We start from the raw sequence: 24203 nt of genomic DNA, 5'->3' as shown, positions 1-24203 counted from the left end.
ACTCTTGTCAGAATTACACCAGGACCAAATTAGACAAATTAAACATGGAGAGATTTACACCCCCTTAAATTACACCTACTAAAGTTACACTAGTATCTACTGGATTTACAAACCTGCCAGAAATACAAACCGCTTACAATTGCACACCTACTGAAATGACATACCTTATAGAATTACACACCGACTGTAATTATACGTCTACTGAAGTGACACAACTACCGGAATTACACAGTTACCTAGTGGTATTGCACATCAACTTGATCTACAAAACTGCTAGAAATACACATATACTGCAATTACACACCTACTGAAATTACACACACGGAGAAAAATTGGTATTGCTTATTTATTAAGAATCTCATCAAATTATTGGAAATCCTGAAAAACTTTTGGATGTTTTTTTTTGTTATTTGTTTTTGGGGTGTTATGCCATATTGCGCTTAACTCCTTCTTTAGCCAACGTTTCGGACAGCATTGCAGTGTCCATCATCAGGGCAGATGTGTTATTTTTCAAAATAAAAGAAGGAGTTAGCGCAACACGACATAAAACCCCAAAAACAAACAACAAAAATACTTTTGGCCGTGAAAATCTTAAATCATATTTAACTTTTGGATGATTCTATATATCGGAAATTATTGCTCATGCTTATATAGTCAAGAATGCCACGATTTTTATGAACATGTGTTTCGATATTGTGATAATATATTCGTATTTTACTATAAGTTTATCAGGAAACTTTTTAATTCATTCAATAAGGGTCTATAATCCAGTTTTTAACCGGATTACCAATAATTTCAAAAGATTCCCAGTAAATTAGCAATACACATATTTACACTTGAATCACATCTACTGGGATTAAAATCGAAAATCTAAACTAGGTATAATCGAAAATATACCACTTCCACCCAAGTAGAAAAACAGTTCTCTTTTGATTTTCACGTTTTAATATCTAATTCATATTACATGAATAACCTGAAAATGTACACAATATATCTCAGACGTTTCTCCAAGTTAGCCTGTAAATGTGAAGATATTCAATAAAAAATCTTTAATTTAAGTGTGGCAGAGATGCAATTTCCATTACCTAATATTCGACGATGATATGGAACGATGTATGAATGTGAATGAGGCAAGGAGTGCGTGCGAAGACCAAGTTGTTTGGCGGTACGTCCTCTCTGCCTACCCCTGCGGAGAAACGGCACGCTGGTTAGATAGTTAGTTCGTTAGTAGATATTCGACTGAATCTCAAAATTTGTCATTTCGATTATTTCTATCGTAGTTCGGGTAAAACTGTGAAATGTAAAGGGCCGTTAGGGATCAAAAAATACGAGTTTGCATCCGTTTTAAATGTTGTCTGCACTGGCAATAAAGCGATGGGATAGATTATTTAGTTTCAATTGCAAGCGGAAGCTTTAGGACCCAATTTAATTAATGCCAGCTCACTGGATAACCAAACACTGGCCCGCCTAAATGCCTAACGAATACACGACACTAAAAAAAACTCTGGCACAACTCCGGCTATTGACGAATTTTATAACATTCTTCTCCTAAACTCAGTAATTTTAAAGGAGTTCAAAGAATTTCGCTTTCATAAAAGTCTTCCTAAGAACATTACCCATTAATTAAGTACCTTGTTCTTAAAATAAATATATCTCCGCAGTATATTTATTAGCGGCGTAAAATCTTTGTTAATCCCTGAAAAATAGACTTTAATTAGTATAATACCCACATAGGTACCTAAATACATACTAATTTTTGACTAAAAAAAATATTATGGCATTTTTTTCTCTTTGTTTGCCCACGGATAGATCATCGTGTTGCTGATAAAATGACGATGAATTATGTTTAATGAATTCACAATGTAGGTAGGTACTTATATACTTGAACATAGTTATTTACTAATTTTTCAAAAATATTAAACATCTCATAATTATTTTTATTTAATCTTATAATTACGTACGAGATGCGCGCATATAACATCATTCCACGTAACTTATTTCCAATAAATACCATTGCTATTCTTAAAATAGTTGGTGGCGTAATGGTTAGCATAGTTGCCTTCCAGGCAGTTGATCGGGGTTCGGACGTGGCATTTTTTTTTAGTTTTAAAAATGTATTTTGATATTAAGGGTAGAATAAAGAATAACACGAGAAGTGTATCCCATACACATTTTAGTGAAAGCAAATGTTTCATTTAGCCTAACGAACAGCGCTTGGTCTCACTTATACTCGCCTGATATCGTAGATGTCCATCCCATTTAGATTTTGTATTGTATATTTAAGCCTAGATTAGGCAAATATTTCGATCATGAAAAACTTTATTTTAAATCCCGTGATATTTCACGAGTCTGCGCTAGTTTCAAAATAATTACTTTTCGCTAGCCTCTGTGTGATGCAGATACTTAGAACAGGTTGTTTCAGAGAATATGAACAATTCTTCAAATTTGAAACATAATTTTCAAGTTCTGTTATTATTTCAGTTCTGTCAAGCAATTAGCCTATAATGACAAAATAACAGAACTTGAATACTAATTTCACAGAACCCGAAAATGAACGTTGAAATTTGATGAATTTTTCAAATTCTTTGAAACAAACCATCCTTAGTTAGTTGGTTATGTAACATAAAATTATTTATCAACTACGTATTTATCAGTCTACAAATGTGAAAGTCTTACTACTCTTAGATGTATCGCAGTTAAACTTAATGTGTTAAAATAATATGCAGTGTAAAATAGATCTCTTCTTAAAGTGTTGTTAATTTTCTCAAATAGAAAAGAGTACACATCGTAATTCTATTACCATCATTATAATTTTCTTGTCCTTTCTCCGTCAGCGTCTTGAGAAAATACTATAATATAATTCCTTTCTCCTCGCTTGAAAGTGACGAACAAATTAAGAACAATATGTTCGACTTAATTCTAATTTCTTTACATTTTAATTGCATTACTTCCGAAGTGTACACTCCGTCGAATGGAGCGACGCCGTTAAATTACGTCACTTTGTCGAAATAAGAAGTAAAATATATTGCTCTGCTCTCCAATTCGTCAACGTCGACTTAAGTAATGAAATAAACCCTAACAAACTTAAACTTGAGCGAGCTTAAATTAAAAACAAACAAAAACATTTTTTTTTCGTTCTAATGGAAGCATTTTTTTCTTCGTTTGTAAAGCTTTGCGCGATTTCGATTGGCGAAATTGGGAGGGTTAAATTTGTTAAACGATGTTAATTTTTAATGAACGATATTATAGTGAACTCATTATAATATGGGAGAGCGAAATGATTTATTAAGTAGGTGGAAAATATTGAAGCAATAATAATAATTGTTTAAAACGTCAAATTAGGAGAGTAGGGTGGATTACGAAAATTAATAGAAAATTTAATAAGGTGGGTTTGTTCACTTTATTATATTCTATATTTAAAAACGTGACGATTATCACTTAATTAGTTAGTGGCTGAATTGATAAATGCGCCGCATTACCACCCACGCGGGTTCGATTTCTCTGCTTAGTCCCCCATAATGACACGAGCAATATTTCCACTTAGTGAGATGGTAGAAGGAGTTTCGGGAGAACATTTGAAAGGTAAGTAAATTGGGGGACACATGAAGAATCAATTGTCCAAATAATGGGGTAGTATGTTTAAATTTAAAAAAAAATAGTTATTTGCCCACCCTCACAGGGAAATTTATTTGATTGAGCGTGGAAAAGTCCTGTTTCAAGTCGAAAATTTGGCATTTTTCATTTGTAATTTGTTGTTATGTTCCGGTTCCGGTTCAAGATGGTGGCCGTGTTGGATAATTTATGTTTATCCCGCCTGAATTCGCATGTTCGTGGTTCCTATTGCAGCAAGCTGTCAAATCGGAATAATCAATATTATAATACTTAACGTCCTGATGAAAGATTAAAAACATTGAGATGGTTTGATTTTCTTGGGCAAATTGTATTAATGATTATTTGAAATTTAAAAAAAAACATGTTAATAAAAAAGTTGTGGTTTATAATGGTGTAGGTAGATATTTAAGAACCTAATTAGAAATATTATGATTTCAGAGGAAATTTTGAAATTGATTTAATTAATAAGAGAAAATTACAAAAAATATTTTTTGGACTTGACGTCTACACTGTTCACAAACATGCTGGTTTAGTTGGTTTCTTACAAAACCGTCCACAAATAACATTTAGCCATTGTCAAATATCGCTTTATTTAGAAAAGCTATTTACTTATTTTTCTTATTTCTCTGCGGATGTATTGATCCGTTTTTCTCGTAATAACTCCCGCGAATGATTTTTTGCTGCGAGACAGGATTGTCAGATTATTCTGTCCAATTCATTTATGATGAATTCTATTGGGATTCAGTGTTCAGCGGTGGGACTGGAGGCATGAACACAAAACGGGATATTTCTGTGCATTTTCTATCTGCCTGGCACATTAAATATACAAATTTTTATTTGAATGTTGCGAGATGAAGCACGCCATTTTTCTTATATTTGTTATTTGTTTGACCTATCAGTTGTTACCACCTGGCTTTGAGCGGCTTAACTATTAAACGGAACTATGCAAAACAAGCCGCAAGTCAATGCAGATTGTTACAATTATCTAGGACTACACTGAAGCAGAAACAATGTGATAATTAATGACAGAACACACCGTTTGAAAGTTTCAAGGTGTTGTTGAAATATTACCTAATATTCTATTTTATGTATTAAATTAATTGCTTCAACGAATCTCTAAAACTTAACTTAAAAGATATATGGTACCATCCTTTTCACTAAACATCAATGTTCTTAAAAGGGAGTTATGTAGTTGTACGTTGTAGTCACTTACTGCTCTTTTTATGTGAATACTGCACAGGAGGTCCAACTGCTCCCGACCGAAACCAGTGAGACTATGGCATCCCCAATTGGGGTATTTTATGATGCTGAAGGTAATTGGGGAGGGGAAGGGGACATGTTTAGTAACCCATAGACCAAACCAACCAAAGAGCCAGGTAATTCTAACCCTTCCTCTTCCCCACCCTACCGCATTGTATGATGCCTCACTACATTCCGCATTTGCGGATAACACAGTACCAAATTTCCAGCCTGTGAGACCGCTGGAAAAAAATCAAGCACAGCGCAATGTGTTGAAATGGTGAATTCCACAATATTCTGCATTCTGCTGAAATTCCACACATGAAAACGGAAATGTGTATGAAAACAACTACATACTAGTACACCTCTAGGTTCACGTGCAACATTCCGGAATGTCACACATTTCCTGATTAAGTTAATATAGCGTTGGGCGGAAAATGTGGGACGGTTCGTCAACTTTAGTGAGTGACGCGGTTTTGTAATACGTGATATCATAACTCGGCCGCTAGGACGTACCTAGTACCCACACGGTGAATAAATTGGGGCAGATATTCGTTTGGCGCTTATTCCAGCTGGTAATTTTAACACGCGGAAGCCAATTATGCAGCTGATGAATTGACATGTGTTTTGGGCGTATTTGAAATGTGGGTTAAAAACGGGGATAAGTGAAAATACCGCACTATTTAATGATAAAGCTCAAAATTATACACTACGAAAGGTTTCTCTTCTTGTTTTTGTTAAACTGAATTTAAGAAGCAATTTGGTGTGTTTGGTCAGTAACGCTATTGAGTAGGTAGGTACTTACAGGGTTTCCCAAATCTGATAATATGTTTCGAATTTCAGCCACAGAAATATCATCTAACATGCTAATTTCGGTTTTGTGTGCATTTTTCCTTCGTGAAATTTGGTCCAATGAATTCAAATTTGCTGCGAATTTAGGTGTCATTTTCGAAATTGAAAATTATCGTGTGAAGAATTCGGACACACGGAAAAATCTTAAAAATCTGGTCAAATACTTCGAATTCCTGTTAAAAACGGGACTGCAGGCATAAGGAAATGATTGTGTTAAGAATTCAGGCACACGGAGAAATCTTAAAAATATTTCAAATTCCTGTTAAAAACGGGACTGCAGGCCTTTAGAGAATACATTGACAGATTTCCTAACAAAGTATCAGTAAAACGCGAATGTGTTATGAGAGCGGCAGAACATGTTTTAATAAATAAACTTATATTATTTCATTTCGTCCTTATATTTACCAGGAGAAACATACCTACATTAACACGTGTTCCGATATATTCTGAATAGAATAATATTTTTCCATGAAATTAATTACGATCACGTTTTTAACAGGATTTTCAATAAATCATTCAAACTAATATTTCTCCGTGCAAGCTATAACATAATATGTTTAAAAAAAACTATTTTAGTTGCCGATTTCTCGATAAATCAGTTGTATTTTTGTAATTGGAACTGATTTGTCTATAACTAAGACTTCCCGATAGTTTTTTACGGTTTTTTCTGCGCTAGTTTTTTACATTTAAATAGCTTTGGAAACTACATTGTACATCATATAAATAACTACATGCGATATAGATAAACAATATGGATTCTATGTTGATTTATCCACATTTTTAAACCATTTACAAATCAATACATTCACTAACAATTTTTTTATAACTTTATTGTAAAAACCGCAAACTATATAAAAAAACTTACCCCATCATTTATTTTTATAACTTTTCTGTGTAAGTGAAAATATCATATTTCAATAGAAACTTTTGGATTGAACGCAGTGGTGACAATTCTTTTTTTATAGAATGTTTTGTTTAACTAGATTATTTTCTATTTCAAGTTATTATTCTTAATTTCATATCAGAATTAATATACACATGTCCTTGCATATGTGTAAAGAATAAAATTTAAATACTTTTTTTTAAAACATAAAACATTGTTAAATTCATTTGCATTGGCTTAACATGACCAAATTCATCAGAAATATGAATCAGTGCTTTTCTCCAAGAAATTCATTCAACAAACATGTGGCTTAAATTCAAGGACACGATATAACTAAGACAACTCAAGAAAGAAGTATTATAAAAAATACTAATACAATATTCTACAAAAAAAAAAATTAACACTTTTAATCATATTTTTCTTGGAAATATTGCGAGACGTAAAGCTATAAATTTTATTGGTAGAGACTATAGTTATATTGATTGTACATATTTTAAAATGTTAATTACAATAATCTTATTAAAATTTTATTTTTCTTTTCAGATATAAATCTTCAAAAATCAACCAAGCCTCATCAACAGAGTTCAATAAAGTTAAAATTAAATATGGGCAGTGAACATTCTTTTATGACAAATGAAAGATTTGAGAAGAAATGATAGTGTTATGCTGTGATTCATGAAGCTTCCATCAGAAGTCCGAGGATAATCATCATGAGCAGTTCTTCGTGGAGAAGGCGTGGAGGTGGAAGTTTTCTGGGAGGCTTGACTCTGGGAAGAGGCCAGGGCTTCCTGGTGATGATACTCATCATGAAAAGCCTGTGGAGCTGTGAGGCAGATAACTTAGGTTAGTCATATCGTTTACCTGAGAGAAATTATTTTATATTTAAGTTTGTTCAGCTGTGATCTGTGTTTTTTTATAAAGTAATCGATAATGTCATTGTATTTGATTAACCGATGCATACGGTTATTAATGTGGTTTTTTTACGTCAACGCCTCCTGCAGGTCAATGACGATGATTTCATTGGATACGATGAACTATTTTGAATGATTATAAAAAGGCTGGTTTTGGTGAAATCGTCGCAAGTATGCACCGAATAAAGTAAGTAAAAGATAATGTTAGAATTTTTGTGTATATGAAAATTTGAATTCTTATATGTATTGTTTTTGTATTTAATTCGTAAAACTCCAATTATTATTATTTTTTCAAATTTGATGTAAATCAAATTTAATAATGTTATTAATAAGTTCTGCGGGTATTTTAGTTTTTTTTATTATTGTGAAAGCTGTATCGGCGTTTTAGGCCATTTTCAAACTGACAGTTTGAAAATGACCATGACTAGCATTTTCACCGAAATAGCATTTCAAAGGTGACAGTTTGACAATGGTATTAAACGCCGAAACAGCTACGACAATAACAACAACAATAAAAAAATCTTGCATAACTCAATACTATTATTCAAAATAAAAGAGAATAAGTCATATAATGACTACTTAATATACGTGCGGTCTAAATTGACCACAACCTTGTATTGATACTGCAGTGGTTTTGTATTTTCACGACATAAAATATAATTAATCGAAGATTGTGTAAAATACTATGAACTGTTCGATGTGATTTGGATTGAAAATTTGTGTGGTTAAGTACGTTATTTATAGCTTAAATTTTTTTTTTTTAATTCGTTGAAATTTATTGGTTGGGTCACTACGCTTTTTGGTTCTGACAACATTCACACGAGGGTGAAATCCTAAGTTAGTATCTTATTTAAAACTGCTGAAAGGATTTTTTTTTTACCGTTTGCTGAAATGCAAATGCCATCAGTAAAATAAATTCTGAAAAAGTATACGTTTCACTACTAAAACCCAACGGTTCAATGCTTTCCTATAAGACACTATTGTGTGTTTTTTATTTATAAAAAGATAAAATATTTTATTTAGGTACACATATTTATATATTACACATACTATAGTATATATTTAAAAAAAATATATCGCTCAAGAGTCTGGAGCCAGTGAGATGATGTCATCCCTAATTGTGAAATATTGTGAGGCTGAAGGTAGTTGGAAGGGGAATGAGATAAGAAGGAGGAAACTGATGCAGAACCTTGCTATTCAGATCTAGTAACCAAACTAAAATCATTTCAAGCAACGTTTCAATTCTGAATGGGGTGACAGGATAAATTATCAAAATGATAATTCATCACATCTTTAAAAAGTTATATAAAGTCATGGAAAGTGATGAAACAAAAATTTTATTAACTGGGTTAAGTAAGTTAGGTTAGGTTAGGTAAAGTTAGGTTAGGTTTAAATTTTCAACGTTTTTAAAGACTTTATATCACTTTTTAAAAGTGTGTTGAATAGTCACTGTGTTGAGTTATCATGGAACCGTTTTTAACTCGATTACTATACCTTTTCTCGAAGTTGATGATCTTTCACTTATAAATTATTTTAAAAACGCTTTTAACTTATAAAGTGGTATTTGTACAGATTTAAAAAAAAATGTATATATTATTTGGCAGCGTCTTCTAATGAATAGCGACAAAGTTTACTACTGAATTTTCCATATATCTTCTCAGGTCACTGCGTTTCAACAGAATAAGGATCATTAGAATCATTTCAACGTTTTGAAGAAGTTTCAGAAGGCAAGACTCCCACGGCACGGTTCTCCGAGAATGAAACACTCCACGGTAAAAGTTTTCAGGAAAATACATGGAAACGCCGGAGCAATTTAAGAAAATTCTAGTAAATTTTAGTACACAAGATGCTGCGAGGGACGAAATAGCGCTCGTATGACACGGTGCTAACATAGAGCGGCATTATACTCTGGCAAAGTTATAACTTAGAACTCTGTTTGCTGCTGAAATGTTTTAAGACCAATTAAAATTATACGGAATACTGTTGCCGGTTCGCCTAACCAAGTATATTTGTATAAGCAAAAAGTCACTCTTTAAAAAAGTTTGGCGGTTAAATTTTGGTTGTTTGTGAGAGTGTAAAACAAAATGAAGACATTGTTTTCATTACTTAGTATTTACCACCCCGAATTACCCGAGATTTAGATTTTAAGATATGAAACCTTTTGTTTAAGAAGAAGATACTTCTAAAAACATGAAACAGTACAAGACATATAGAGAAAAAGGTAACGGTCTCAACTAGGAATCGAACCCAGGATCTCAATAATGACGTAAAAATAATTAGGTCCCGATGGCCGAGTGGTTAGAGGCGTTATCCCGGTAAGACAGAGAGACAGAAGTCTTTTTTCAGATTCATGTTTCGTTTAGTATTATCTTCTTCTTATTATAATAATGATGTTTTGATGGTTTGTATAGCGCCGTTTTCGTGCAAAATCACCTAGAGGGCACTGTAAAAATATAGAATACATTTTTATTATGACCCAGCAATGAAATATATCGTTATATTCTTCTTCAATGATATATATATATATATGTATAAAATGGTTTGAATCCCAGCGTGCGCAAGTAATTTTTATTTAATTAATTTGTGTTATTTCACAATTTAGGAATTAAAAAGAATATAAACTATATTTGCAGCACGTTCCTGATAGTGTCAGCATTGCAATGGTGTAATAATTCAGAATTGAAACGTTGCTTGACATGGCTTTGGCCGTGTATGGTAACCGGATATGAATAGCCAAGTACTTCCCTACCTTCCTCCTCCCCATTATCTTCAGCCTCACAACATACCTCAATTGGGGATGCCATAGTGTCACTGACTCTAGACGGTTGGAAGCAGTTGGGCGTTTTCACATTTTTTAATGAATATAAATTTCAAAGATCCATAGTTCAAAAACTAAATCATTTTGAGAGCTAGAACTTTTGCATAATTCTTAACCAAAATACTGTGCAAATTTCATCATGCTAGTTCGCTTCACTTCAGATAAACACAGTTTTTATTTGAAAATTTAAGTTTGGAGTTATGATATAATATTCAAATAAACGAATTAACATTGTATGATTTTACAGTTGCTATTTTTTTTACTACTATTGCTATTACATTTATAAGAAGATTAGTGGCAAAAGTACAGTTGATATTTAAAAATGTATATTTTTTATGTTTCATTTTAGCACTGGAAAGTTTTTGAAAAATAAACTTAATTTATGTAAAGTCACGAACATTATATTTATGTACCGTGTATGTTAACACCACAATAACAAATTATTATTCTAGTTACGAATAACTAATGAAGACTGTAAAAAAGGTGCCTTTGTACGGAGTCTTACCAGTGTACATTTCGGCGTTAGCTCAGGCAGAGAATAGAGTTTCATATCTTCAGGTTTTTGGTCAGCCAACGGGCTTTTACACGGGGAACAAATGCCAAGTCGACCACTCCATATTCGTCAAAAGAAACACAAAATGGGAGTATGAAAATATATTCACAAAGCACAATTGCATTACAGATACACAAATGAGAAGGGTTATCAACATCCTAAATATTTCTAGCTGTTTGTTAGGAACAATCTCTCTCTATATTTAAGAGTTCTGGCTGGCAAGCCTGGATGTTGACACGATTTTAATCATAAAAGGCACATAAGGAGAAATGGTAATTAATCAGCTTACATGAATATGCAGGAGGAACAACACGTACATGTTGAATCACTAATATGGCGGAATATCTTCTGTTCTGTACGCGCCATTGCGCGTGCAGTTCTCCATCGTAAATTGCTACAAAATTAGATATCGGTTTTTAAAGTACTTGCACAAAAATAGCCGTTAATTTAGGCGCGCTACGGGAGCGTCTTTGTTAATTGCAAAGCACACATGTTGTCAAGGCCGAGGTTAGATTTTAAGTGTGGGGGCCGTTGATGATTTCGTCAGCCAGCGTGCGCGAGCATTGTGCAGTTTTGCTAACTTAACCCGTGCGCAATGCGAACGCATGCGCACAGCGAACAATGGTGACAACTGATAGCTAACTAATTTGAATTCGCGGGAGTTTTTAAACGTGTTGGTTTGTTACGTGACAAGACTTCTAAACATCAACATACGAATAAATAACTATAAAAAACTGAATATTTGCATGAACATAAATACATAAAAACTGTGCAATCAATTTTTTTATTGTAAAAAGAAAGACACACATTCCCGGGTTACGAATACCTGACTGTGGGACCCAAACGCGATGTCAACTCAGCCACCGACAGGTCAATCTAAATATATATATTTCATTACCTATTTCTCTAGCAATTTAGATATGTTTAGTATCTGTGTTTTTATGGTCACTAAAAGCGCTCAAACATTTTTTTAAATTCATAAAGGAAGGTACACGAGTTCAGCGTTTTATGTTAGAACTCTTCCAGAACTCTTGTAATATATAGGTCCCCTAATATGAGTAAAATATCATCCCTTTATGTTTCTGTACTCCTAAAACCCGGCGCAGAATTGCTCGTGAAAGCTGCTTTATAGTGGCACTCACCAAATACAAATTGTGTTATACGTTAGACTCAGCGGTATATTAAAAATAAAATATTTCGTGATTAGGAAAAGCAGTAAAGTAATTTCACTTTAGCTGACACAGATTTTTTTCTTCGTAATGTACATTGTCGCTGTCACTTTTCTAAAAAATGTTTTTATGTAACCCTGAATTTTAGCAGAGAAGCAGAAAAATATATAAACTCTTAAGATTTATGAAACAGACCATTTATTTAACTGTGCATAAATTTTACCGAAAAAGGAGAAAGTTTGTACACGCTGTGAGCTTAGAACCCAACATATCGACTTATTTACTGACCACCTATAGTTTAGTTAGATAAGTTTAAAGTGTTGTTCACTAAGAATAAATATAAATAATCTTTATAGAATCTGACAAGTAAAGCTAATGTATAATGTTAGATTAGTTGCCTACTATAGCAATAACATCGCAGTCTAGTGATATTTTATTGATCCCTTTTAAATCAATTTTAATACACCTAAAATAAGTTATTTTCAGTAAAAAAATGTTTGCTCTCTCAAACACACTGTTAGTGAAAATTGAGTGCACAGTGGACCTATTTCCGAAAAATAAAAAGTCAGGCTACAAGCAAAGTGCACAACGCATAAACGTGACAGCTGTTGGCTACGCATTAAAGTAAAAAAAATACTCTTGCACAGTGGGGCAAAAAAACCCCGACATGGCCCCGCAGCGACGCAACCAGAAATATGGTTCGGATATTTCAATAGAAAAACACTGACCCGTGTCAAACGCAAGCTCAAACGTTGTATTTTTATAATGGAACGATACACTCTCTTCTCTCTTAACGAAATGTTTTCTATGGATGTAGAACAGTTTGACAGTATGTATAGTACGTGTTTTACATACGTTGTTTTCAGAAAACTGTTTAAATGGCGAATATTAGTAGAAAATGCAAGTTATACAAACGCTTTTTGAATTTTCGGCATTAGTTCTCTGCATTTTTTAGATTGGATTTTATATTAATAAGTTATGCTGTAAATCATTTTTTTTGTAAATATCATCCGTTTGGTAAACCATTCAGTAAAATATTTAAACATCTTTCAAAGTCATATTTGAAAGTCACTGTGTGTGGCTCTAGGAATTGAGTATGATTTATTATAAAGTTTCCCAATAAACTAAAAGAAAAAAAATAGATGAATGAAAAGAATAAGAAACATCTGTTGATAAATAAAATATTATTCTTATGTTTTCTCCATGCACAGTTAAAGTCATTTTAGAGAATTTTCGTACTCTAAATTTGCAATGAAGTATGAATATAATTTCACCCAATTTTCATCGTAGGTACTATCTGATGACTTTTTTTATTTTTACTTTTAGTCAAATATGTAGACGAAAAAGTTATTATGATCATTTCTCAATGACAAAGTTCTGACGTAATTCCTATAGTAATATCATATCATATTTTCACAATGAAACTGAGTTTAAACAATTTTTTTAAATTGGAAATATCAAAATAAATTATACGATTTTAGCATATTTTTGTAACTCCTCCATTGACAAAATTAAACATTTATATGAAGTCGGTGTGTACCAATCCTTATTACTCGTGATTTTCTACTCAACTAATTTGAAATATCTTTTTAATGTCAGTCATGCTGAAAGCTTTCTAACGATGTCCCTATATTTGTAAGATGTAACGCAACCTTTACAATATAATCGGTTCGCTAGATCAGCCCAGCTCAGAGGAAACTTACTAAGCGATCATTGAAAATCGCGTTTCCTGAACGCGGCCAATGAAACATATATTATTTGTTCTTGCAGAAATAGTTTTGAAAACTCTTTTAACGTTCCGATTCCTGACTTTGTTCCTCCGGATAAAAGTCTGAAAAAACTATGGAGATTTCCGGTTACATGGCTCGCGTTTTGGCCTTTAGACCCGGGCATTATCTAAAAATGTTATTTGTTCTGGCGGAGAACAAATGGGATTTGGATTCACTCTTTGGTCTAATCTCTTGCGTAAAGATTTCCTTGGATCCATTTTATATCCCCTTTTCCTCCTGATTCCCTGATACCTATTTAATTTTAGCTCTGCAGATTTCGTTAGACTTTATTTCGGAATTTCATTTTCATTTCACGTAAAATGTTTTTTTTTCATCTAAAATTCGCTCGCTGCTTTATTGACAGAAACCAGATGATAAACTGGCAAAGGCTTTTTAGTAAATTGGGTATTGATTATGTATTTGAAAGCACCTATGAGGCGTGCTTATTTTTAAAGTATTCAATCAGCCCGTGCGTCCAATTACTCGTTTGTACGATTGAATCCCATGTGATTTAACTTCGAAATGTTTACATGCGCTATAATATTTTGTGTGCTTAGGTCTTAAGAAAAAAATACAGGCATAACCAAAGCAAAATAAAATGTTTTTTGTAAAATTCCTGCTTAGTTTTGGACCCGAAAGCTGATTGTGAGGATTGTGGAATATTTACAACTATTTGAATAATTATTCCGAAAACCAGGCATTTTCTCTGACGAAATATCTCAACATAAATACTTATTCAAATAAACATTAAAAAAACTATTCCAAAAACTGAACCAATCGAAAATTGTATTAATATAACATATGGCTTTTAATACAAAATGGATTTATACACACGAATGCAACATTTATAAAAACGTCACAAGTACATGAACACTATACAAGATAACATAATAAATTGTACACTAATACAGTAAAGACTGAAAATGGTAAGAGAAGCATAGGCCATAATGGTTTAAACATTTACAATCTCCTTCCCATTGGAGAACATATGACGCAAATGTGAATAGTAGCAAAAGTCGGAGACGCCCGAGGAAGACATGGACCGAACAAGTGAATAAGATACTTGAGTCGGGCTATGTCAAGAATCAGAGGAGTATGTATTAGACGATGTACGAATGTGAATGATGCAAGGAGTGTGTGTCGAGACCGAGTTGTTTGGTGGTCCGTCTTCCCTGTCCTCCCCTGAGGGGAAACTCCGTGATGGTTATTAAGTTTCTTCCCATAGCCTGGAAACGGAAAATAAATAAGTAAATTTTTTTTAAATTTGTTCTATCTTAAGATAACAGAACAGAATGTGGAGCGATTGATAAGATGAAATGTTATGTAGGTACTATTTTTAAATTGTCTAAAATTATTATTGTTATGTGTGTTAATATTAAATAGCTTATGCTTAGTAAGAAAGTGGAATATTTATATTTCTTTAACTATAATATTTAATGAAAAGGATTTAAAAAATCCGTATGCAATATTTTAATCAAATAAAACGAACGCATTGTGGAAAATGTATCTGTAATATAGTTGAGGAATTATTATTCAATAAATACACAGAATAAAATACGTTACAAATGTTTACGACGCCATTTCGGTCTGACCACAATATCGTAAATATCTTCGCGAGATGCCTACAAAACACTCTCTTGCCCAAAATATATATCGTGTTGGTTAGAATGTTGAAATGTAAAAGATTATTTCGACAAAACCCATAATAACTTCGCTTTATTCGATAGACTCCGCGGCGTCAAAAATCCAAGAATAAAATAAGCTAATACTTGCTATAAAATCGAACTCGTATAAGAAATTTAATATTTCCTTGTCGAAAGCACATGAAGAATGATTTATGAAAATTATTCCGATAATAGCCTGGAACCGCTCAGCGCATTGTCAAACGGCAGAATTATGTAAGTTCAATATTTTATCGCGAAAAATTCAAAGGCTCGTATGTTAGATTATTCCTCTATGAGATGCTGACAAACTGTGGCACGATAAGAGATTACTTCTCTATGGAAAACTCGCAAAATATCTTACAGTAAGATATTATTTCTGTACGGTAGAGCGACTAAATCTTGTACGTGAGATTATATCTGCTTGGAAAAAGAAAAGGTCTTGTGTGTGAAAATAGGGAACGCCGTAAGTCACAAGACTGATGTGAGGATTTGCAAGTAAACGAATTTCCCCACACAAACGAACATATTATAAAATATAATATCTAGAGAAATATCACGAAATAAATGTGATTCTATCGACAAGCTTTGAAATATATTTCTTTGATGTAAATTTTGAAATTTTCTGTTCTCTCAGATTTTAGTAAAACTGTTCAAAGAGTTGAAATGATTTTATTTTTATTAATATAAATATTTATGTATACGCCCGTTGAGCTTTTACAACTGAATAGATAATTCACACTAAAAATGCCTTCAATGTAGATTTGAATGGAAATCAATGTCGCCCCTGACTTGGTTCTAGATTATTTAGTAAACGCTCTGTCTCTCTAACAATTGCCTGACATCGTATATCGCTGTCCTATTTGATCGAAATAAAAATTTAATATTGATGATGACTTGACATTTCTGCTTATGAAATTTAAGGAATTTATGGTAAAAGTTTCGGACCACGAATACGCCAAACTCGAATTTTTTTTTTGTTCTTTGTTGTAGTGCTTTTTTTAAATAATAAAATAAATAATACTATAAAGTCCTTAATGTCATAGAAATAAGTTGTTAAAGGTTTATACTACATATAAAAATGTATAGTTTTATGTATAAATGTTATATTTTTATAACTAAATAAAAACATTAAAAAAAAAGAAAGACAAACATTCTCGGGTTACGAATAACCTGACAATATTTGAAAAACTTCTACTGCCACCACAGTAAGCGAAAGATGTTGCTTGTGTTTTGATGGAGGATTTAGCCAGCTGAGGAATTGAACACACGACGCTAGTGGGATCCAAATGCGATGTCAACTCAGCCACCAACCGGTACTTTTACATACAGGGTTTTCCAATAAGAGGTGTTATTGTGAATGGCCCGCTATTTCGGTAGATGTTACTTTTGAAGCAGTCATTTTTAGAAATTATTAAAATTCACTTGAGTGAATCAAATGCAAATCATCTTGAGTGATGAGGCCCATTTCCACCTCGGTGGCTTCGTCAACAAGCAAAATTGTTGCATCTGGGGCTCGGAAAACCCATCGGACCTAAAACGTCATTGGACCTTACTTTTTCGAAAATGAGGCTGGAGCAACAGTTACGATGAATGGATCGCTCTATCGAGAGATGATTAATGATTTTTGATGGCCGGAATTGGATGGTATTGATCTGGACAACGTTTGCTTTCAACAAGACGGCGCTATGTACCACACAAGCAACGAAACCATTGATCTTTTACGATTGAATATCAAAATAACACCTCTTATTAGAAAACCCTGTACATAGTTTTATAATAAATGTGTAGATAAAACGCAACAATCCTATCCTGATCATCTTCTTACAAAAAACTTGCTATTTTTAAAAACATCTATTTGAATTTAATTTTCGTTTTCGGTAATCAATGAATGCAAATCTCGCAAGTGGAAATTAACCCTTCTCCCGAAATCCGATCCAGCTAAAACTCAACAGATAGACTAGTTATGATTGACAATGCATTATATCATTTTATTGGCAATCAAGCACTAAAACGCGGACATATTTTTTCTGAAATAAGATGATATTAGGGCAGTTATATAAGAAATATTTGTCGGTCCTTCCCAATCGGGATTTCTCTGTCAAACTAAAAAGAAAATTCTTATAAATTTGTTACTAGTCGGCCTAAATGGTGAAAATAGGTCTAAAATTGAAAATAGATGTACTGTAGAAAAAAAGACAAGGTTTTTTTTACGGGTTGATATTTTTACTTATCTAGAGTAGCGAACAATTAATTTAAAAAATAATATTTTTAAAATTATTATAATATGATAAAAAAATCTTATTTTACACATGAACATCAAATCATTTTATAAATCTTTTTGCTTTTATATTTTGGATTTAAATAAAAATGATAAAAATGTTAATTTTTTTATAGTTTTGAAAAGTAGGTATGAAATATTCAATATGGCGGCTAGTAATATTGTTTGATAATTGAAAACTCCATAGCTCACAAATCACAATAGAAATAACATTTCGAACTGAAAATAAGTTACGTTCACTTTGAATTTTATACAGACAAAGACATAGATATTTTAAGATGCCAGAGCAAACTGTTAGAGAACTTAGAAATTAGTTTAATTATTTTTTTTCTCTTCTTTAGTTTCACTAGTTGCTTCATAGAAACAGAGAATATATATAAATATATATTTTTTTAATTCAGATTAAATATTACCTCCTACTAACACAGGTAGATAATAAAATTGAGTGTTTTGCAATTGTATTTAATTGTATTAAATAAAACTATTTAAATCACATTAATTTTATCGTTTATTAAATCAAACGAGTGTTAAACGATTATTTTTATTATATTGCTTTCGGTTTACTTTTATCTTTTCGGGTTAGATTACATTTCACAGTTAAATTTTTAAAACGATTTTGATGTTTTATAAGGTAAATACAGGGTTTTAGAATTTAGTTACGCATTATTATCATAGCCCTCTGAAAACCAAACCTTACAACGTTTTCAGGCTGACAGGCTACAGCTGACGTAGAACTATTTAAGTAAATATATAAAGTAGTTGAACGTGTAGGCGGTGGTAATCGATGTTACAGTAAAACTAAAGAAACATAGTAGGTACTTACTTTAAAAAATGTAGTACTTTGTAACTTTAAATCCACTGAAGAGATAATACAGTAATGATGTGTTTTCCATGCCGATTTGCAAGAAAGCTAATGTCGTCAATGACGTAACCATGTTTTGACTATTTTATCTAGACAATCAGCACTACGCGCTAAGTCTCTCTTTCACTTGGACTTGACTAGGGTTTGCAATCCCACAATCACGCATTCCGCAATCCCGCGGAATTTATTCAATATTTGATCCAGAGGCTTTTCAGGATTATCGTGTGCGTGATTGATACAAATACTAAATTTACACGAAAAATATGCTGTTTATATAAATCTTTGAAAATGAAAGAGTAAATGAATTTGATGTTATGCTACGTATACACATGCGAGTTGAACTGCCGAGCTGAGCCTCAACTTATGGGAAAGGAACGAAGCAATCGCAAATGGCGCGAAACGCCGTTCGCAGTTGCTTCGTTCCTTTCCCGTAATTCGTGGCTTGGTTCGCGTTTCGGATCGTAAATGTATACGTACCTTTAGGAATAAAAGATAGAGCCGCATTTCAAGCTCGGAAACTCAACAAAACAAAACCAGGATTCGGTTTTGAAGAAAGATAGGTCCTTTTTTGAGAACGGAGGTATCAGAGTGAGTATACTTTCATTTAGCTCACACCTCCTTGCCGACAGTTCCACCAACTACATAGATAAGTGTTGAAGCAGAAATAGTGTTTTCCGTTGCTGGATTGGTGGGTTTTTGTCCATTCGTGTGTGGATTACAGGACTCTCCACAGTACCTTTATGTTTTTTTTACAATCTTATGTTTTGGTCTTAAAACAATTAGTATTAAGACCAAAAAATATCAAATATATAATATATATCTATAATACTTTAAATATATTTTTTAAATAATGTTACTAGTACCAGAGATGATTGATACCAAATAATCTTTATGAAATGTTGGCAATATTTCTATTTTGTAACCCTTGAAAAAATCTTGTGAATCCCACAAAATCACGCGGAATTTGCAAAACCCTAGAAATGACATTGATTTAACTAGTGGTTGTCATATAATGATCGATATTTTATTTCTTTGGCTTAATACCTACCTACTTCTAAGGTGAATAAAGATATTTGAATACTATAATATAAATCCTGATAGTAGGGATTCTTGTACCTACAGTACCGCACACAGTAAAATGTTTTATCTTGTGACGGTGAAATTATGAAACAGAATGTTATTTTTTTCTTTCAATATTATTTAGTTTCTATGCCTGATAAGGCTTTCCATTATCAACAATCATAAAATAAATCAGGTACTAATCTCCAGAATTTGACTGAATTTAAACGGGGTTTAAAAACAAAATTATTTAATAAATCCCACCATTCACAAATCTTAACTTCTTTTCAATATTTTATAATAAGCCATTTTCTTAAACTTCCGGCGTTTGATTTCGGTTACCTCCTTATTGTACCTTTTTTTAAATGTCTACTCAGAAGATTCTCATTTCTGAGCACAAATTGATTCCTGTTTTATATTATGTTTTAGCTTTAGTGTTCTTGTTTTGTCCTGTCCTGTGTCATTGTTATTCTTTGTTTTGTCATCGCTTGGGATAAACTGTAAATTTCGTGTTATAATATTAGATATGTATTGAGTAAGGCGCACTAGAGGAATAATTTTAAGAACATGACAACTAATCCTAAATTACCGTTTTTATGTTTGTTATAGTAAAACGCACTTGAAATGAAATGACACTTAACTTCCTGGGCTATGTAAATGCCATTTTATTATTATTAACTACAGTTATTATGTTATTACTTTGCTCAATGGAATATTGTTGAGGTGGCTTTTATTTTTCTGCCTCTTGTTGTGTTAGCTTCGGTCAGCAACAACCGCCTATCTCAGGTGATGATTAAAAAAACAATTAGTGAGTCACCTTCTCCAGAGTACCAATTAAAATCTTTAACATTTCCGAGCGAATCGTTGTCATCGTCAGCTGTGAACAGGCGCGGCCATTTTGGGGCGAGCGTTTGTAGCGCGCCTGTTTTAAATTTAGAACGCGAAAGGACGCCATGTTTATTATTGTGCTCAAGAAATAGCCAACAGCGTGTCACGCACGCAGATTAAAGAACTGGAGAAGAAAAAGGTCGCAGTTCTTAATTTCAAAATTCGAACGATTTTCTAGGAAAAATGAGCGAAAATTAAAGATGGTGGCATATTAATTTAAAGTTGTCTCAAAATGGCTCACAAATAGGATATCTAATATACTTTGATACCATTCTAAGAAAACCAATATCGGTTGCTAAGAGTGCTGAATTTTGGCCGGTAAAACTGTTGCATTTTAATTTTTTACTTTGTTTACCTTACTAAATTAGAAAATTAGTTTGTTTCCCGGATGAAGAGGCCTTACGTCGTAAAATTAGCACAACTTTTACCATTTCAGCTCAAAAAATCATTTCGATCATTAATTAAAAACTTTCAGAATATTCATATCAAAAATAAATCAGGACGCCAAGCACCATAATATTTTTTCTTCATAAAAAAAGGTAATGCCAGAATTAGAAAAAAATGGCATACGAAATCGGGGTACCTACGTTAGCAAATATTAAAAAAAACGGATTCTTCGAACAAATATTTTTAATAGCCCTTAAATTATTTGAAAATTTGTGCCATAGAAGTTTTCAAGTCGTTATTGCTAATTTCATATTTTACAATTATGTTTGTTCCTGTAAAAGAATATTATCGAAAGATGTTATCGGATGTTTCGTGGACTTCCTGTCTTGGATTTCCAAGTTTTCATCAACTGTCATGAATTACAGCGACTTCTATAGCTCTTTAATCGCCGTACGCAAAGCCACAACAATGCGGGCAGTGAATAACGTTTTATTAATAAAGCCGGGGAATTCTTTAGGAGTAGCTTTCCGTGGTTCCTGCATTTCCAGCTCTGTTCCGGAACAGATGACGCTATATTTTTTGTGTATTTGTCTTTCAAGGCTTAGCATTACATTGCTGTGAACCATATAAAAATGGGAGAGAACGCAAAAGTTTTACAAAAAACAAGGTGTAATGTACCACGAAATAATGTGGACTTGGACTAAGGTCTTTTAAATAGAGATGCTAAAGGCAATTCCTCAATAAAGTCACGATTAACGCAGATCTAAATCACTAGATTTCTCATCCTCCAAGATTGGATTGTAATATCTACTCACAGGCCACAAATTATCATAGAGTCATAAAATACCGATGTAAGTTTGACGAATAAAAAAAAAATTATTATATCTAAAAAAACACGAAGTATATGTATAAAACTATAAAACGAGATTTTATAGCTTTTTGGTTTTGAATTTCTGGGTTAACAAAAGCTCTGAATTATCAATGAATCTTTAATATTTTAGTTATAGGTACATCGTAGCTTTTTTAGGATAATAGAACGCTTTCTACCTTTAGTGCTAAACTACTGCTGTATATTATTATAATCTGTCTTGTTGTTTCCCTTTCTCCCTCACACGTTGGCTACACAAAATTAAAGGTTGCGAGCACATATTCTTGCAGCTAAGATCTATGCTCTAGAATCTGCACCATGAAGCAGTTTATCAGCTAGACCTATACTAGTTCTAAGCTCACAGATAACGGAGCGGTAGTTTATCACCGATGCCTGTGACAGGCCCGCGCGCAGGGACAATGGAGCAGTATGAACGAAACTGTGACAAGCCGCGCGCTCTCAGGCAACAGGGCAGATAAGCAACAAGACCTGCGACTCGTGTTTAGTGGGTTGATTTATTTCAACGACATTGGTCCCGTGATTATACAGATATCACGTACTGTGACCTGGGCCTGCTCATTTGATATCGCTGTGACAAAGTCGCAGATTCGTGATTTTGGCATCCTCTATCATAAGCATTTTCCGAAATTCAAATTTACGGATACGTACCGAATATTCCCGGGAAACTTCAACTTAAGGTCGTAGTATTTAATACTGGCGGATGATGACTAGGGTAAAATATAAAAACAAAAAAAAAATCCCAGCTATATTAAAAGCAATAATTGTTGTACCTACTCGTAGACAGTAGCAATCTACAGATTAAGACTAAAATATGAGTGTTAGTAAAGTTGCCTTAAAGTAAAATTTCAAACTCTCATCGAATTTAATAAACATATAAAAATCATCGATCAGCGTCATCATGATTTTTTTTTTAATTTAATAAACATCAAATCTTTGATCAGCGTCATTACGATTTTTTTAAATTTAATAAACATCAAATCTTTGATCAGCGTCATTATGATTTTTTTAAATTTAATAAACATCAAATCTTTAATCAGCGTCATTGTGATTTTTTTAAATTTAGTAAACATCAAATCTTTGATCAGCGTCATTATGTTTTTTTTTAATTTAATAAACATCAAATCATCGATCAGCGACATAAAGATGTTTTAAACATTTTTGCGGTCACCGTTAAACACCGATTATTTATTGGTGCGTGCGAGTTCGAAACATCCCAACTTAAGTCAATTCCTCACCTGTGATAGTTGTGAACTATGGTACCATAAGTCAAATAATTAAATAAACTGCTTATACTTGTACCTACAACACTCAGTGTGATTAGCACATCCAACAACGCCGGTTCTACATTATTAACTACATCAATAAAATCGGTACGTTTCTCTGACAGTAGTTGTAGTAGTTATTTTAATCCACAGAGTAACGGGTGAGCAGACTTCAAACCTATAAAGCACACTCCAACTACATACTACATACAGATAGCGCGTGGGAATGCGCCAATAAAACTGGATGTGTCCAATTAACTCGCTGGCTAATTTCACTTTGCAGCATAACCGAAACGACACGAACCGAAAACGACATAAACCGAAACGACAGAAGCCGAAATTAAACAGTCCGATATTTTGGGATGTCTCAATTACCATAGCGATCGAAGGGTTAAATACACGGCGTTGGTCAAATTTCTGGAGTTTCTCAGCTAGTAAAGATTTTATAAAAAATCTATGAACTTTAAACACCGATCGATCCATTAAAACTTGTGGATTAAATTAAAAATGAAGATTTTAAGAAAAAATAAAATGAAAACGTTACCTACCCACTTAAATACCGATATGTGTACATTTTCACGCGGCTAAACGTTAATTTGTCAAATTCATTCTACATTATGGGTTTGTATTAATAATCTACGAACCGTAAGTAAATAATAGTTTCTTTAGTCTATATTTAGTAATTGGATGGAGCATTGTGGAGATATATTATATATTTGGACAGCGATTTTGAGGTGATTTTTAGCAAAAGCGGCGCTACACAAATCAACCGAATATTTTGTCTAATTATTATTAATTATTGAATAAATGGCACTAGCCATATTTATTGTCTAGTGACTACATCTAAATATCCAGGTACTCACCTAACCTAACGTAACCATATATCTTCTGGATGTTGGAAAATTTTATAACCATATATTTCCGAAAATCTTTATAAAACAAATAATCTGTTTTAATTAAGAATTTTAACCGGAAAACGCCGACATGAATACGAGAGTATAATGTTACGTAACCTCATTTATATTGTTAAATAATGAGTGTTTTATTTAAGATATTATTCATTCTCTCTGATTTTTTTTTCTACGTCGAAAATAAAAATAATAATGAC

General features: G+C 32.8%; 1 protein-coding gene across 1 annotated transcript in view; it reads left to right on the top strand.

Annotated features, from left to right (window-relative positions):
- Positions 1-24203, top strand: part of LOC149419309 (uncharacterized) — a 334474-nt gene that overhangs the window by 14525 nt on the left and 295746 nt on the right. Inside the window, exon 2 of the mRNA XM_089637967.1 lies at positions 7130-7429. Coding sequence (XP_089494093.1) covers positions 7297-7429 — 133 coding nt within the window. The 5' untranslated portion in view covers positions 7130-7296. The remainder of the gene's footprint in view (positions 1-7129; positions 7430-24203) is intronic.

This window comes from Hesperophylax consimilis, chromosome 12 (assembly GCF_061612785.1).
Source record: "Hesperophylax consimilis isolate HC1 chromosome 12, BYU_Hcon_1.0, whole genome shotgun sequence".
Classification (NCBI taxonomy): domain Eukaryota; kingdom Metazoa; phylum Arthropoda; class Insecta; order Trichoptera; family Limnephilidae; genus Hesperophylax; species Hesperophylax consimilis.
Note: the sequence above shows the minus strand (reverse complement) of the source record. Positions and strands in the feature narration are given on the sequence as shown.